Here is a 16,138-nt window from a genome sequence, read left to right on the forward strand (position 1 = left end):
TACCTATTTACCAATTAGAAACATATGTGGACAGTATATGCTATTATCATGTTGGCAGCAGTATTAACAAGTAACATACATATAAGGGGAGCGGTAGCCTAGTGGTTAAGGTGTCTGCCTCTCAACCCAGAGATCATGGGTTCGAGCCCTACTCGGGTCATGACCATGTTTCTTCATATGACACCAGTACTGGTTGGTTCCAGGAAGCAGACTCGAAAGTGATTAATATAAGTTGTAAGAACTTGTTTCGCAATCGAGCTTAAATAAATATGTTTAAACCAACATATGTGGGTAGCAGTATTTACTAGTAGCTTATGGGTAGCAGTATTTAATGTTAAAAATGTGGGAAGCAGTATTTACTATTAACATATGTGGGCAGCACTATTTATTATTAACATATGTGGGCAGCTATATTTACTTTTGACATATGTGGGCAGCAGTTTTACTATTGATATATGTGGGCAGCAAAATTTACCAGCAGTTATTACTATTAACATATGTGGGGAGCAGTTATTACTATTAACGTATGTGGGGAGCAGTATTTAATATTAAAAATGTGGGCAGCAGAACTTGGTTAACAAATTACAAAAAAAGTTTTAAAAAACCATTAACTAATTAGGCATTTACGGACTACTAACATATATGGGTAGCAGTATTTACTATAAACATATGTGGGCAGCAGTATTTTGATATTAAATGATGTAGGCAGCAGTTTATACTAAAATACTAATTATTTATACTAAACATATGTGGGTAGAAGTTTGTACTATTAACAAATGTGGTCAGCAGTATTTAATATTAACTTATCTGGGAAGTGATATTTACCAGCAGTTAATACTATTAACATATATGTAGGCAGCAGCATTTACTTGAAATATATGTGGGCAACTGTATTTACTATTGATATATGTGGGCAGCAAAATTTACCAGCAGTTATTACTATTAACATATGTGGGCAGCTGTATTTACTAGTTACATATGGGAAGCAGTATTTAATATAAAAATGTCAGAAGCAGTTTTTTCTGTTACCATACATAGGTAGCAGTATTCAATATAAACATATGTGAGCAGCAGTATTTACCAGCAGTTATTATTATTACCATATATGGGCAACTGTTATTACTATAAACATATGTGGGCAGTAGTTAATACTATTAACATATGTAGACAGCAGCATTTACTTGTAACATATGTGGACAGCAGTATTTACTATTAATATATGAGGGCAGCAAAACAATTACTAGCAGTTATTACTATTAACATATGTGGGTAGCAGTATTTACCAGTAACATATGGGTATTAATATTAAAATGTGGGAAGCAGCATATATCTAGGGAGCAGTTATTACTATTAATATATGTGGGCAGCATTATTTACTATCAACATACGGGGTAGCAGTATTTAATATCAAAAATGTGGGAAGCAGTATTTATTATTAAAATATATATATTTTAATAATAAATACTGCTACCCACATTTTTGATATTAAAAGTCAAGCAAGATTCAATAAGTTTTTCAAGGTCATTGATGATTGAAGGTCATAATCAATTTTGATTATTTGAAAGTCTTGTTCAAAGGATTGTTGTGTCCAAGTATGAAGACAATCCATTTATAAATAACAATATAATAATATCTTTATTTCCTCCAAAAGAAGAGCACATTAACATTAACATTACAGCAAAAAGCAAGCAAGATTTAAACATTGGACCTTGAAGGTCAAGGTCATTTATGAGAGAAGCTCAAGTTCAGTATGGTCAACTTGAAAGTCTTGTCCGAAGGGTTGATGTATCTAAGTATGAAGGCAATCCAGTGAGAAATAAAAAAATATAGCAACATGACTGTAGCAACAGCTCTTTTTGTTTTCTGAAAAAGTCAAGCTAAAGACGATTTTTTATTTTCAAAAATACATGTACATGTTTATATAGTCATGTCAAAGAAGAAATAACAACAACAAAATATTGATACTTAAAAATTTTACTCTTTTTCTAGAAAGATTGAAAAATAAACTATAAGAAACAATAAATCACATAGAATAATAAAGATGAGAGACACAGTTCTCCCAGCCTATCACAGCCTATATATAAATCATCACAATATAGTATATACATAACACAACCAGCAAACAGCTTTGCTCTTTAATACTCTATAATTATATTCAATATTATATACTTAAGAATTTCCATATCAATCCAAGTTAAAGTCACTTTAAATAAGAGTTAAAGCAAAAACAGAAATGTTCTTTATTTAACGAACAGTACATAAGTAAATGCTGCAGGTGTGTAGGTAAAAAATATGAATCATTAAGCCACAAAAGTTAGTTCAATAAAAAATCAATAATTGATTCGGCAAGTGATTTTTAAGACACTTAGGAACAAGCAGGGTTATATGACAACTTTTCAGCATTACTCATGAGGAAGAAATTCTTTTATACTTTTTCAAACTTTCAGCAATCACATTATAAAAATGCATTGCAATGGGAGGTAACTATTGGCATGAATAAGTCGCCCATGCCTCTACATACTGCATAGATACATGTATTAAATGTTGTTGTATTAAATATCCTTTGCTTTAAATTATTTAATTTAAAATAAAATATAGACATAAGATGTTATGAATTATGATCAAAGAAAAAAATCAAGTAATATCATTCTATGCATTTTTAAAGTGTGATATTTTTTTTATTTAACTCTAGAATTTTAAATACATTAAGAATCCAAAAAAGATAAAATATTTTAATTTCAAAACAAAGTTTCCAACAAATCAGTAAACGCCATATTTATTTAGATTTCTTTATAACTTTATAACTCATCCAAGTTGATACACTTAAGTTTTACATAGAAAAGAAGCAACCACATGAAAAATTCAATTGTCTTGTTGTTTTTTGTTGTTGTTTTTTTTACACGTTTTTCCAACAGTACACATACAATGTTCAGAATGTTTTTGTTTTTTGTAGACTATTTTCCCATTTTAAGATATCTAATTCTGCCCTGTAGTTCAATAGCTTGTCTATAGTCTTGTATCGCTTCTTTCCTCTTGCTTAATTTTCCTCGCACATCAGCTCGCCGCTTTAATACCAGAGGGTCATCAGGGTTCAATTCCAAAGCTGAAAAATATTAATTTAAAATCAATTTCACAGGATTCATTAATTACATCCATGCCTTATGTGTAGGTGTAATAACCTGTAATTTACATGTATATACATGCTTTCAAACAATGCCTAAAGAGCACAGCTTCTTACTGTATATTAAATTTGACAAAATAAAACTTTTACAGCTCTGAGGTCTGACAGATCTCAAAGGAGAAGATGAGTGTTGAAGGAGAAAATATGATCTGGACTGTTGTAAAAGTATAGGTGTCCAAACTTAATAAATTGAAGTATAATTGATCCCATTGCTTTCATGGTTACCTATTTTATTAATGTTTTATCTAATTTACTACGTAGTATAAACACCGAAGAGAAGTTACATATAGCACATATAATAAATATATCTTTGAATGCAGACAAGTTTAACATTTACCATATTATGTGACAAAGGTAGATTTTAAAATACTGAAGAGAGACAACAGATATTTCATGTGAAATAAATATTAAAGGGAGACATCTTAGAAAGTGCCCAAGGGAGAAACTTTTAAGATACTAAAGGGAGACCACTTATGTTATTTGGAAAATGCTAAAGGAAGACAACTTATAATACTTGTAAAATAATGGCTACAACTGATAACTATAGTTGAATAACAATGAAAACAGCATATTTCTAGGATCATATTGACAAAATTACTGAAATAAAAAAAAAAATTGTTAGACCAGAAAGATGTACTAGTGTTACCTTTAGTAAAGTCTTTCTCTGCCATATCATATTGTTGTGTTGAAGCATACAGGTTACCTCTGTTCATGTACATGTGGGCAGAGTATGGGCTTAACTTGATGGCCGCCCGGAAATCTTCCAGGGCACCTTGAGAATCCTTCAACATCACCTAGAGCAGAAAATATTCAATTTTAATCTTGTATTTTATTGTATTACCTAAAACAATCATGCTGTGATAAATATGTAAATTTTATTTGCAAAATGGCTTATTTCCAATTTTATGTAATACATATTTGAAATCTTTTTTTTTCAATGTTTCAAATTTAATTTCAAATGTTGAAATACTGAATGCTGAATTCAACTCATCTCAGAGATAATTATCTAGCAAAATTTTAAACTAAGGATTTGTTTATAGCCATGAAGTGTGTTATTGATCAGTGATCATGTCATAAATGAATAATACATGAGGGTAGATAAAAAAAATCAGTTATCTGTCTTCAATTTGGGCATCTTTTCTCAAAATAACTTCAATGAACAATTATATATAAATAATATTCTCTTTATGTACAAATTAAGATGGTGAAATTGCAAAGGCATTTGTGAAATAGATACCCTTATCTGTATCAGGTAGAACCTCTGATGAGCAAGAGAACTAAGAAAAGAAGAACACAAGTAAAATACTTACTCTGGTAATAGCTCTGTTAAGGATAGCTGACTCATCCTTCGGGTTGTATTTTATTGTTTTGGTAAAATAATCCAGGGCCTAAAATCAGCAAATAATTACCATTAAAAACTTTTTAAAATGTCAATGATATTCAATTAGTTGTTCATTAATGAACATTTTTATTATTGAAATAGATTATTCTGAAAAGAAATCCAAACATTTTCAGATATTTCTGTTTTTTCTGTTTTACAGTCTAATTTTTATAAATAACACTTCTATTTAAGACCTAGTGCATGAAAGTGTACATAAAAGGTAGCACAATTCTATTTTTCTACTTGCATATAGATCACTTTTTTTGTTTTTCCAAACTCTTGTCTATATAGGGAGGTTTGTCTGTCATATTCATATAACATCATACAAAATATTAATCTCCTTTGGTAGTTTCTTATATTTGATATTCATAGCACAACCTCTGCAAAGTAGATCTCTGTAGAGCAATCACCTCTTTACAACAACAGTATCATTTTTTCCCAAAATGAAGGTTTCATATAATAAATTTAACCTCTGTATAGCGACACCACTCGGTATCAACCAAAATATTTGTCTCCCAAAGAGTGGTTGCTCTTTTGAGGTTGTGTTGTAAAATAATTTTGCTCTACACAGCTGGTGTTGTAAAATAATTTACCTGTGAGAACTGCCTGCTGTGGAAGTAAACATTTCCAGCATTGAAGTATGCCAAGGAGTAAGTCTCATCCAGTTCTATAGCAGCCTGGTAGTCACGCATTGCATTAACACCATCATCCATAAACTGTAAACATACAAGTGGAACATACAAGAGTGAAACTGTTAAAATACAACTGTAATCATACAAGAGTTAAAATGTACATATACTAGTGTCAACATAGTATAAATTTTATTACAAAGTAAATTAAATAAACATACATGAAGAAATTCTTTACATTGGTTCATCAAGTTGTGATTGATGATTCCATTGTGATAAATATCTTTAAATTCTGTTTTCAAAAGTTAAATATTTCTTTATACATGTATTTGTATTTCACATCATTATCATTAAAACAATTGTTGTATATCTGACTACACAAAACACTAGACAATGTAAGGCAGTCAACCAATTAAGACACATATTAACTAAATCTAAAGTAACTAAAATCTAAGACTTTGAACTTTAACCCCCAGAACAGTAGAATTAGAAATAATTCTGTAGAATTTGACTGGTACGATAAAAAGGAGAGATAAGTTATTCTATATTGTAATTAAATATGAAAGAAAATACCACTGTACCTCAGGGTTCCATATCATGATACCTATCGGCTGACCCTGTGTCACAATATACTAGTATTTGTAGCACAACTATAATATACTGTAAAATGATTTACAAACCTGATGTATGACTCCTCTATTAGTAAGTAATTCAGCAGTTGGGTTGACCTTTATAGCTGTGTTAATATCATGGAAGGAGGCGAATGTGTCACTCATCTGTAGATTAATTATTGACCGACCCTCAAGTGCTGGTTTATAATCTATAACAACAAACATTACAATTCACAATTTTACCAAATTAACATCTTATATATCAAAATTGTACCAAACCCATTGAACTGAAGATGTGTCTATATTATACATGTTGATGCATGCATATACAGTCATGTATATATAAGTTATGTATAAAAAATCTGTTAGGAACAGTGTTAGCTCGTTTGTGTGAAAATTACTGTAAGAGTTTTTATGATAAAAAAAATCAAATCAGAGATGTAAAAATATATGTAATCCATTTATACTATGAAGTATACGAAAATGAATTTTGCTGTGACTTATAAAAACGTCTCAGTGAAGTAAACTTTAAATACTATTTTACATTTGAAGTGAACCTAATGTTAGATTTATACTCTTATAAAGATTGTTTTCATTTAACAAAGTTGCACATACTAGGTTTTAGATCTATAGCTGTAGTAAACTGTCTCCAAGCCTGCATGAAGTGACCGGACACTTGTAATGTGTACGCTAGATTAACTCGTGCAGGTAGATTCATCGCATCAAACCTTAATACTCGCTGGTAGTCACGCCTAAAATGTTATAAAAATATTGCGCTCAATTAAACAAAAGCACCATATCTTAGATGACATTAAGTAACAAACTTTAAAACAATAAGTTTAACAGTCATATGAAACTTGTTCAGGAATTAAAGTTTGTTATATCTCTGATTTAGCAGTACAGTTTTTTTCTTTATTTCTGTTAATATTGCAATCTCTTCACATAAGTCACTCATTTGATTTCAAAGCTTACAAATGAAGATCTCAATGTCTTAAGAACACATTAAGAAGATAATTTTCAATCAAATAGACATAGGTATAATAAGTGAAATAGTATGATGAAACTACCTGCAAAAAATACATCTTGTTTTGTTTGGTTTTACGGCAAACCAACACAATTTAGGTCATATGGCGCCGACACAAGAAAGATAATTTTTGCTATATCATTTTAGTATAGTGTTGTAAACATATGATATACTTACATGGCATATCTTAGACCCTTTTCATGACCAAAGTCCATATAAACATTTCCCCTGGCTATGATACCATCCAGGAAGAATGGTTGACTCTTAACACACAATGTAAATGTCTTCACAGCCTCCTGTAAACGTCCTAACCTGAACATAGTAAAATGTACACAATATAAACACAAATATTCCATCTCATGAAGCATAATTACTGCAGTCAAATCTTTACTTTATTTCTGTATTTTTGATGACAATTCATTTTCTTGATCTGTATGCAAATATGTATGTATACAAATTTTATACAATTAAAAAAAACAACATATAAAAAATGCATGTATCAATCAAGAAAATTTTTTGCTGATGCAATTTTCTTATACTAAAGGATGCCAAATGTAAAAAAAATAGAACAATACAGCTCAGAACGAAAAGCACACATTCAAATAACACAAAACATATGAGAAAAATAAGTAATTTCAAAGAAATGACCATACTTAAAGCAAATAATTTAGAACTTACAATTACACAGTTGTTTAATGGTTATGCTGCTTTGAATTTAAAATAATCAAAGAGCTGAAGCAATTAGCACTTGCTTAGTTAAAGAAGCAACTTACTTATGGAAGCAGAGTCCTAGTGTATGAAGTATCTTGTGATCATTAGGATTCATGTTGGCAGATAACTTGAAGTCATACAGGGCATTCAAGTAATCTTGTTTCTCAAAATACAACAATCCTCTGTTAATTAGCACCTGTATATAAACAATGTATACATGTATATGCACAAAAAAATTAGATCTTAACTATAGTATCCCTTGTATTTTTCTGTTTATTGAAATATACCTCATCCTTACTGACATACCTGTACAAGTTAATTTTCCTCTGTAATTTTTTCTTTTCTTTTTTTGAGAACATCAGAATTGTTTAGCCCATGCTAACTCATAGACTTAAATTGTCTTAATATTTATCCTCAGGAAAGTCCAATTGATGAAAAATACATTATAGTTGAAATCACAGACAAAATCAAGAATGCGAGCAATATTTAAAGCAGTATTATAAGACTTACCTTAAGTTTAAGTGAATCTCCTAGAAGCAGGACAATACCATAGTCTGTTAGAGCCTAAAATATAAAATAAACACATTACAAGCATATTTGTTATGTTGAGAGCTTTGAGTTTCTTCAAACTAATTTCAAGAAAACTTCCTAGGCTAGCCAGGGCTAATGTCACATAGTTTTTCTTTGACTGGGCATATTATCTCCTACATAGTTGCAGGACATGAGAAGTTTTTCTGTTTAAATGCTGAAAAAACTCTCCATACATAATTTCAGGCATGACTTTGTCATCATTTAAAGCTTGAATCAAGGTTGTCAGTAGAATCCTTCATTGCATACATGGTAGGATTTGAACCCAAGTGAGGGTAGTTGACACAACGTTATCAATAATAACCAATGAATCATAAAGGCCTTCCATGTTAGACGAAGAAAGAGAAACAATGTTACTCCTGTATATTTCAAGGCAATGACCTGTAGGTTAAGGGGCAGACATTATAATTGCACAAAATTTTAATGCTAATACCTGGTAATTAATGTGTCTCTATGATCAGTGTCACAGAGTGCCTTAGAGTAAGAAAAATATACAGTTTGACAGGAAATTGAACTGGGCCCTGGCAATATCATTATGCAGCTATACTGCCTGAGACACCTTCCCACTTACACATTTTTCCTCCTTTAGATGACCAGTTCTATCATGGCATCAGCAACAAAAAAAATCTTTCCAGTCTGCTGCTTTCATAATAATATATATACATAACGAATATATGAAAAATGATAATATTTTAGCTTTGGTAGAAATACATTTTAAATATGTAACATACCTTTTGATAATCTCTATTTTCCTGGTAGCAGACGGCACGATTAAAGTATGCTAGTGCACATGTACTGTCTATACTTGCAGCCTTTGATAGATCTTTGATGGCAAGTTCATATGCCTTGATATGATACTTCAATGCTCCTCTAGTAATAAATGATATAAATATACAATAAATGAATAAATCAATAATTGAGTTGGTTTTTTTTCTTAATGAAAAAATGTAAGGTATTTCCATCAGTTGACATAACTACATGTACAAAGCATCACAAGACTGACCCATAACCCCATCATCACTATAATACAGGATTTTATGTAGGATCATTAATCATTATTTTCAACAGTGGACATTAAATTTTTACCTAACTTTGAAGAAAGTCCTTAAAGGAGTAAAGAATTTAAAATGCACACACAAAATTGTCAGACATTTGACCTTCAAGGTCGACCTTGAGCAGCCACAGTGGGGGGGTATAAGTTCCACACATCATCTTACTATAATTGGCCTCCATCAAAAATATTTTAGAAGCATACAAATGACCATGAATTACCTGTAAAGAAAAGCTCTAACACTATTTGGCTGAAGTTTGATCGCCTCGTTACAGTTAAGGATAGCTTTAGTGTAGTTTCCCTTGCCGCCATAGTAACAAGCTCTGGACAGATACGCCTGGAATATGGTAGGATTGATTGCCAGTGCACGGTTGAAGTCTTGTATTCCTTTAGACATCTTTAACTTCATCCTTGCCATTCCCCTTTGATACAGGGCCTAAAATATATTATAAAACATAAGTTCTCAGATACATATGTACTAAATATCATTACTGTACAAATTGGGAATGAGATGATTCTTAAATTAATAAAAAGAACATAAATTGATTAAAATATATCAAAAATATCCAAGTTCGCAATGATAAAAGATATATTGTTATGGTAATGTGATATTATAACATTATAGCAAAGAAGCTTACTTCCATAAAACTAATATTTAATCATCTAATAAATATGCCCATGATGAGTGCAACACATCTTCATTGAAAGAATATTTCTATCAGTGTTATAATAAAATTAGTTACCTCCGCCATTGAAGAGTTTAGTTTGATAGCATCAGTAAATGCATTGAGGGCATCGAGATAGTTCCTCAATTCCATGCTACATTGACCAATTAGATAATGGGCATCTGCCGCCTCCTGGGGCCAGGGATCTCGTGCCTTCCATGGTTTCTGTGTCAAAATATCAATAATCATTAGATCTTATATTGGAAATTTCGAAATAACAAAGATATTCATGTACATGCAGTTTGTTCAAGATGTTACCTACTACAAATCTACATGATTCTTAACTTTTTTTCTTTGTTTATGTATTATCTGACATCACAAATGTTATTTTCACTTTTATTACAATCAAATTGCAATGAATTACATCAAAATATTTTTTTTAAAAAGTAAACAAACAAAAGACCATTTTATCTATACTGTTGAAGACAATAACGTTGCTGAAGTTTTATTTCCTTCCTAACTCAGGTTACTCCTTCATACTCTTAACATCTTTTATATTCAGCAAAAAGCAAAATCCCAACACTTATTTTAACACTAGGCTAGCTGTTGGCGTAAAACACAATTTAACAACCAAATTTTTATATTACTTTACCATATTCAACTTCCAAAGCAATTTCATATGAGCTGCACCATGACAAAATCACCATAATGCGTTTGCAACCAGCATGGATCCAGACCAGCCTGCGCATCAGGATCCTTGCTGTTTGCTATCAGTTTCTCTACTTGTTATAGGTTTGAAGACGAACAGCATAGATCCTGATCAGACGACCTGGATGCGCAGGCTGGTCTGGATCCATGCTGGTCATAAACACGTTATGTTGGTTTTGTCGTGGCACGGCTCAATTTTATCATTTAAGCTTTGATTATGATTTCGATGCAACACTTCAACATTACTAAAATGAATTTACAGACCAACTTTAATCATAGCAATAAACTTAAAATCTCATTACTGATACTTTATTCTTTGAAAAAACATGTATCTGCAATACAACTTAAATTGAATGTCTTTAAATTAGTAATCATTTTTTTTCCAAATAAAAATACAATATTCAAATTATGCAAATCACCATCACAGAAACTTATCTAAATTTAAGATTTGTTTTCTACTCTAAACATTATGTGATAAACCTTTCACCTTATTTTTTATAGATTAACAAAATTTCTATACCAGTATTTGTGCAGCTTTCAAGTACAACTAAACTATTTTTAAGTATGCCATATTTCTGTAAGTTTCTTTAATCTACTGATTAGTTTGTGCAACAAGCACCAGCGGGAACCTTTACCAGTAAATGATATCCCGAACTTGGCAAATGTGGGTTTTTCCCATCAAATCTGAGGGTCCAACCAGAGACATACAATAATGTTATCTACATCTTTGGTACAACAGAATTTTTACCATAACAGCCCAACTGTGCAGTTAATAGCCTGATTAACATTTTGGCATTTATATCCATATACATGTATTTACCATGTTATAACTATAAAGGTTTGTCTGTACCCCGAGATAAGCAGAAAAAACAACCAAACATTTTCCAAGTTCAGGAGTATCTTCATATATAGATTAAACCCTAACAAGCTAAAGCCAGCATAAACTGCATTTATAACACATATGGTAAATGTAGTTCTTACTCTTAGGGTATTTTTAGTGCTTGAGGATAGAATGTTTGTGCTTTCTTTATTCTGCTTGGACAATGGCCATTTCACAACAGACACCCAAAATATATATACATATCCATACATCTTATATTCAACAAGATCAGTGTTTCACCAGGCTATTAAATGACTGCTTGCCAAATAATAGATTGACTGATTTTACAATTAATTTTAACAGTACAAATAACTTTCATAAAACTTTCATAGAATTCCAAACTTATCCAAAAAGGTGAAAATTTGTGAACTTATAGATAGTTGCACTATTTTTCAAAAGTATAGCTTTCATTTCAAAATTGTACAAAATTGTTTACAACTAAGTTTCCTTAGTTTAAGATAGAATTAAAAGCTGTATGGACATGATTTATTAAGTCTAATTGGCAAAATGTTCCAGCATAAAACCATCAATTGTTATAATAGCTACAACAATAAAGCCCCATATTTCAGAAGCAGGGCTAGGCATAACCGAACCAAGGTATGCTTACTGAATGCTGAAATCTATACTCCTGTTCCTTTAAACAATTATATGTTCAACATCTTATTTTTATAACATCTTTCTTAATCTTATATCATCTTTAAACAGTACATAGTTATCAATATTGCTCAGCCTTTGCATAATTGAACAATTGCCTGCAGTGCTTTTTTCTAGTAAAACGTTTCTTCGTAAGTTGAATTCTTATTTTCATGTGTTTTTTTTATTATTTTTATTATTATTATTATTTTTTTAAAAGTACAATGCGTATCTAAAACAAACCTGTTTCAGCAACAATACATACATGTAGTTACTACAACATGAGTGTTCTAGTTTGATAAATTGTATTGCTTGAACTGATTGTTCAAGTTGTATACAACATTAAACGACCAATCACAGTGATACAATCCACCAGTATATCACTTATATGTTGTTGTTTTTTTTAAACATACTTTTTGTTAAATGCTTAAACAAAATCTGAACAAAAGAGAAGTAATTTTTTTTTAGGCGTATGATATACTGTACACTTTTTTTCAAATACAGAGCCTAATTCTTAAGCGACTGTACAAGTGCAATGCATATTTAAAGTATCATGATACTTAAGTCATTAAAAAAAATATTTGTGCATTTTTCTTCTCCATGAAATTAAAGTGTTAAGGTATGCAGCTAGTTTATAAAAGCAATATACATGTTCAGTGTATAATCAATCAATGTATTCAGTGTATAATTATTCACTAAAAGTGAAATTAATATCTTATTCCATAAGAAATGAAAGTTAACTTTAGACATGATGATTCTTGCATAGCTGTTTGGTGTGATATGTGTGAATTATTCTTTTTTACAAACAATTTAAACTGTAAAGATAGACAAAAATGCTTGAAATTAGACCAACCAAGAGAAGACGAATACCAAAATGTTTCAAGCATTTGACAATAAATGAGCGGCGTCACGACAAAACCAACATAATGTGTTTGCGACCAGCATGGATCCAGACAAGCCTGCGCATCCGCACAGTCTGATCAGGATCCATGCTGTTCGCTATTAGTTTCAGTTTTTGTAATAGGGTTGGTTAGCAAACAGCATGGATCCAGATCAGACTGCACGGATGCGCAGGCTGGTCTGGATCCATGCTGTTCGCAAACGCACTATGTTGGTTTTGTCTTGATGCAGCTCAAATGAAAATACAGTTAAAACTTAAAACTTCATATTTTCATTGATTGACATCAACTATAACTAAAATGTTTCAAACAAGATTGTCATAAAAATAGATACAAGGCATGAAAACTTGATAACCATTCAATCATACCCTTTAATAGAAACTATAACAATATAATAAATGTGCACTTTATACCATGTACAAGTGCATTGCATATTACCATCGATTTCTGTTATAAAACAATTATACATGTATATTTAGTGTATTCATACATGCTGTATGCAAATTACAAGTACATCAATAGAAGAAAAAAATATTTATATTGCATTCATTGTAGGAAATGATCTATTATGACAAAACAAAACATTAGGTTCCACTTACAAGTGCCAAATTTGACTATAAAATAATTGTTCTTAATATAAAACAGTGTCCTGGTCTCAGTTTAATAATTCAGTATTTAAATCACTATATTATTTTGTCATCAAAATTTCATACAGTTATTTCTAAATGTTTTATTTAACTGTAATACAAACTTCTTTTTTCACAATTAAGAATGCATTTAACAATATGACAGGAATGATTTGCTTTACTTATGTAATAGCAAGAAGAACTCAATCATATTAAGCAATGATATAAATCCATGATTAAGAATTTTTATATATTTAAATTTTTATACATCATTTATTCCAAAAAATACCCTTGTTGTAATCATACCTGCATATAAATTACATGATTATTACTTACATAAACAGACAGTGCCAGTTGGAAACTAGTGATGGCATTTTCAAATTTCTTGGCCTTCATCTGAGTTTTACCTAACAGCATGTACATGGAGGCGGTTGGTTTGGATCGGGATGCCGTCTGTAACGCCTCTATAGCCTTCAATATAACATAATAATTTATATCTCCATGACAACAAACTCTCAAATAAAATATATAGTTAACAAATATGGTAAAATACACTATAAATTTAGCATAAATTCTAGGATTCTTATCTATAGCATGTAACATTGATTAAACATATAAATATATATATAATAAACATATAAATATATATTAAACTAGAACTATTACTGAATGTGATTAATACCCCCACAAGACTGCTTCGGAAATGAGGATGTTACTAGTAACAGAATACCTTGTAAAGAATTGAAATATAGAGTTATGGTTGTGGGCAATTAAAGATAGTTGTGGTTCTTGTATGTCGCATTTCCTTTCAATGTGGTTGGCCATTGATGAAGTTTTATTGAATTACTCTGTAATAAGTCCAGAAAGACAAGGAAAAGGAACAAGGGGCAATAACTCTATAAATACTGAAGATGAAGTTATAGTTCTTGTGCACTGCACTTCCTCTTATTGTGATTGACCACTGTATGAAGTTGTTTTGAATTCCAACCAGTGCTCCGGACAAGGAAAAGTATCAAAGGGCAGTAACTCTGTGTTTTGTAAAAATGGAGTTATGGCTCTTATGCACTGCACTTCCTTTTAATGTCCTTGACAACTGTATGAAGTTGTATTGAATTCCAAACAGTAGTTTTCAAGTTATGCTCTGGACAAGAAAAAGTAACAAAGGGCAATAACTCTGTAATTAGTCAAGATGGAGTTATGGTTCTTGTGCACTGCACTTCCTCTCAATGTGCTTGACCATTGTATGAAGTTATATTGAATTCCAACCATTAGTCTTCAAGTTATGCTCCGGACAAAAAAAAGCAATGGAAAAGTAACAAAGAGCAATAACTCTGTAATTAGTCAAGATGGAGTTATGGTTCTTGTGCACTACACTTCCCCTTATTGTGCTTGACCATTGTATGAAGTTGTTTTGAATTCCAACCTGTAGTTTTCATGTCATGCTCTGGACAAGGAAAAGTAACAAAGGGCAGTAACTCTGTAATAAGTCAAGATGGAGTTATGGTTCTTGAGCACTGCACTTCCTCTCAATGTGCTTGACCATTGTATGAAGTTAAAATGAATTCCAACAATTAGTCTTCAAGTTATGGTCCGGACAAAAGAATGCAATGGAAAAGTAACAAAGGGCAATAACTCTGTAATTACTTTAGATAGAGTTATTGTTCTTTTGCACTGCACTTCCCCTTATTGTGTTTGACAATTGTATGAAGTTGTTTTTAATTCCAACCTGTAGTTTTCAAGTTATGCCCTGGACAAGGAAAAGTAACAAAGGGCAATAACTCTGTAATTAGTCAAGATAGAGTTATGGTTCTTGTGCACTGCACTTCCTCTCAATGTGCTTGACCATTGTATGAAGTTATAATGAATTCCAACCATTAGTCTTCAAGTTATGGTCCGGACAAAAGAAAGCAATGGAAAAGTAACAAAGGGCAATAACTCTGTAATTACTTTAGATAGAGTTATGGTTCTTGTGCACTGCACTTCCTCTCAATGTGCTTGACCATTGTATGTAGTTATATTGAATTCCAACTATTAGTCTTCAAGTTATGCTCCGGACAAGGAAAATGCAACGGACGTCTGGACCAACCGACCGACCAACAGACCACCGGGTGACTCCTATATACCCCCCCCCCAAACTTTGTTTTTGGGGGTATAACAACAAATACATATCAAACAACACAACACAACATCAATTTAACATACATTTGCATGTACAACAACACAACATTAATCATATACACAATTGCATATTAAACAACACAATTATAAGAATTCATTATGCAGAACTAGATTTTCACATTATATTTTATTTTACATTCATAAAGATAACAATTTTTCATTGTATACATAAAATTTATGCTTAAAACAGAAATAATCCTTTATTTGCTGGAACCAAAAGTGTTAAGCCTTTGCCACCAGTATAGCCACACATCCTTGCAGTCTGACCAGGCTCTAACACTGTTGGTAGCGTAAACTTTGTATTTTGATATTGAAATCCCTTAAACTTTGAATGGACTGTTCCAAATTCAAAGCAGAGCAAATCCATTTGATG

The 16,138-nt window shown here is 31.3% G+C and overlaps 1 protein-coding gene across 5 annotated transcripts in view; it reads right to left on the reverse strand.

Annotated features, from left to right (window-relative positions):
• Nucleotides 1-1,958: 1,958 nt before the first annotated feature.
• LOC132748578 (uncharacterized) overlaps nt 1,959-16,138 on the reverse strand; it is a 70,031-nt gene continuing 55,851 nt past the window's right edge. For 3 of the 5 annotated variants that reach the window (XM_060738188.1, XM_060738186.1, XM_060738185.1), the window contains 14 exons: nt 13,924-14,058; nt 12,037-12,063; nt 9,920-10,066; nt 9,398-9,612; nt 8,857-8,995; nt 8,048-8,101; nt 7,600-7,733; nt 7,004-7,138; nt 6,418-6,554; nt 5,872-6,011; nt 5,156-5,278; nt 4,492-4,569; nt 3,828-3,975; nt 1,959-3,103 (listed from right to left, as the gene is read on the reverse strand). In XM_060738188.1, coding sequence (XP_060594171.1) covers nt 2,955-3,103; nt 3,828-3,975; nt 4,492-4,569; nt 5,156-5,278; nt 5,872-6,011; nt 6,418-6,554; nt 7,004-7,138; nt 7,600-7,733; nt 8,048-8,101; nt 8,857-8,995; nt 9,398-9,612; nt 9,920-10,066; nt 12,037-12,063; nt 13,924-14,058 — 1,761 coding nt within the window. In that variant the 3' untranslated portion in view covers nt 1,959-2,954. The remainder of the gene's footprint in view (nt 3,104-3,827; nt 3,976-4,491; nt 4,570-5,155; nt 5,279-5,871; nt 6,012-6,417; nt 6,555-7,003; nt 7,139-7,599; nt 7,734-8,047; nt 8,102-8,856; nt 8,996-9,397; nt 9,613-9,919; nt 10,067-12,036; nt 12,064-13,923; nt 14,059-16,138) is intronic. The other 2 variants (XM_060738189.1, XM_060738187.1) reach the window with 1 other exon arrangement.

The sequence above is a fragment of the Ruditapes philippinarum genome, unplaced genomic scaffold (genome assembly GCF_026571515.1).
Source record: "Ruditapes philippinarum isolate M1 unplaced genomic scaffold, ASM2657151v2 ctg1019_1_1_1_1, whole genome shotgun sequence".
NCBI lineage: Eukaryota > Metazoa > Mollusca > Bivalvia > Venerida > Veneridae > Ruditapes > Ruditapes philippinarum.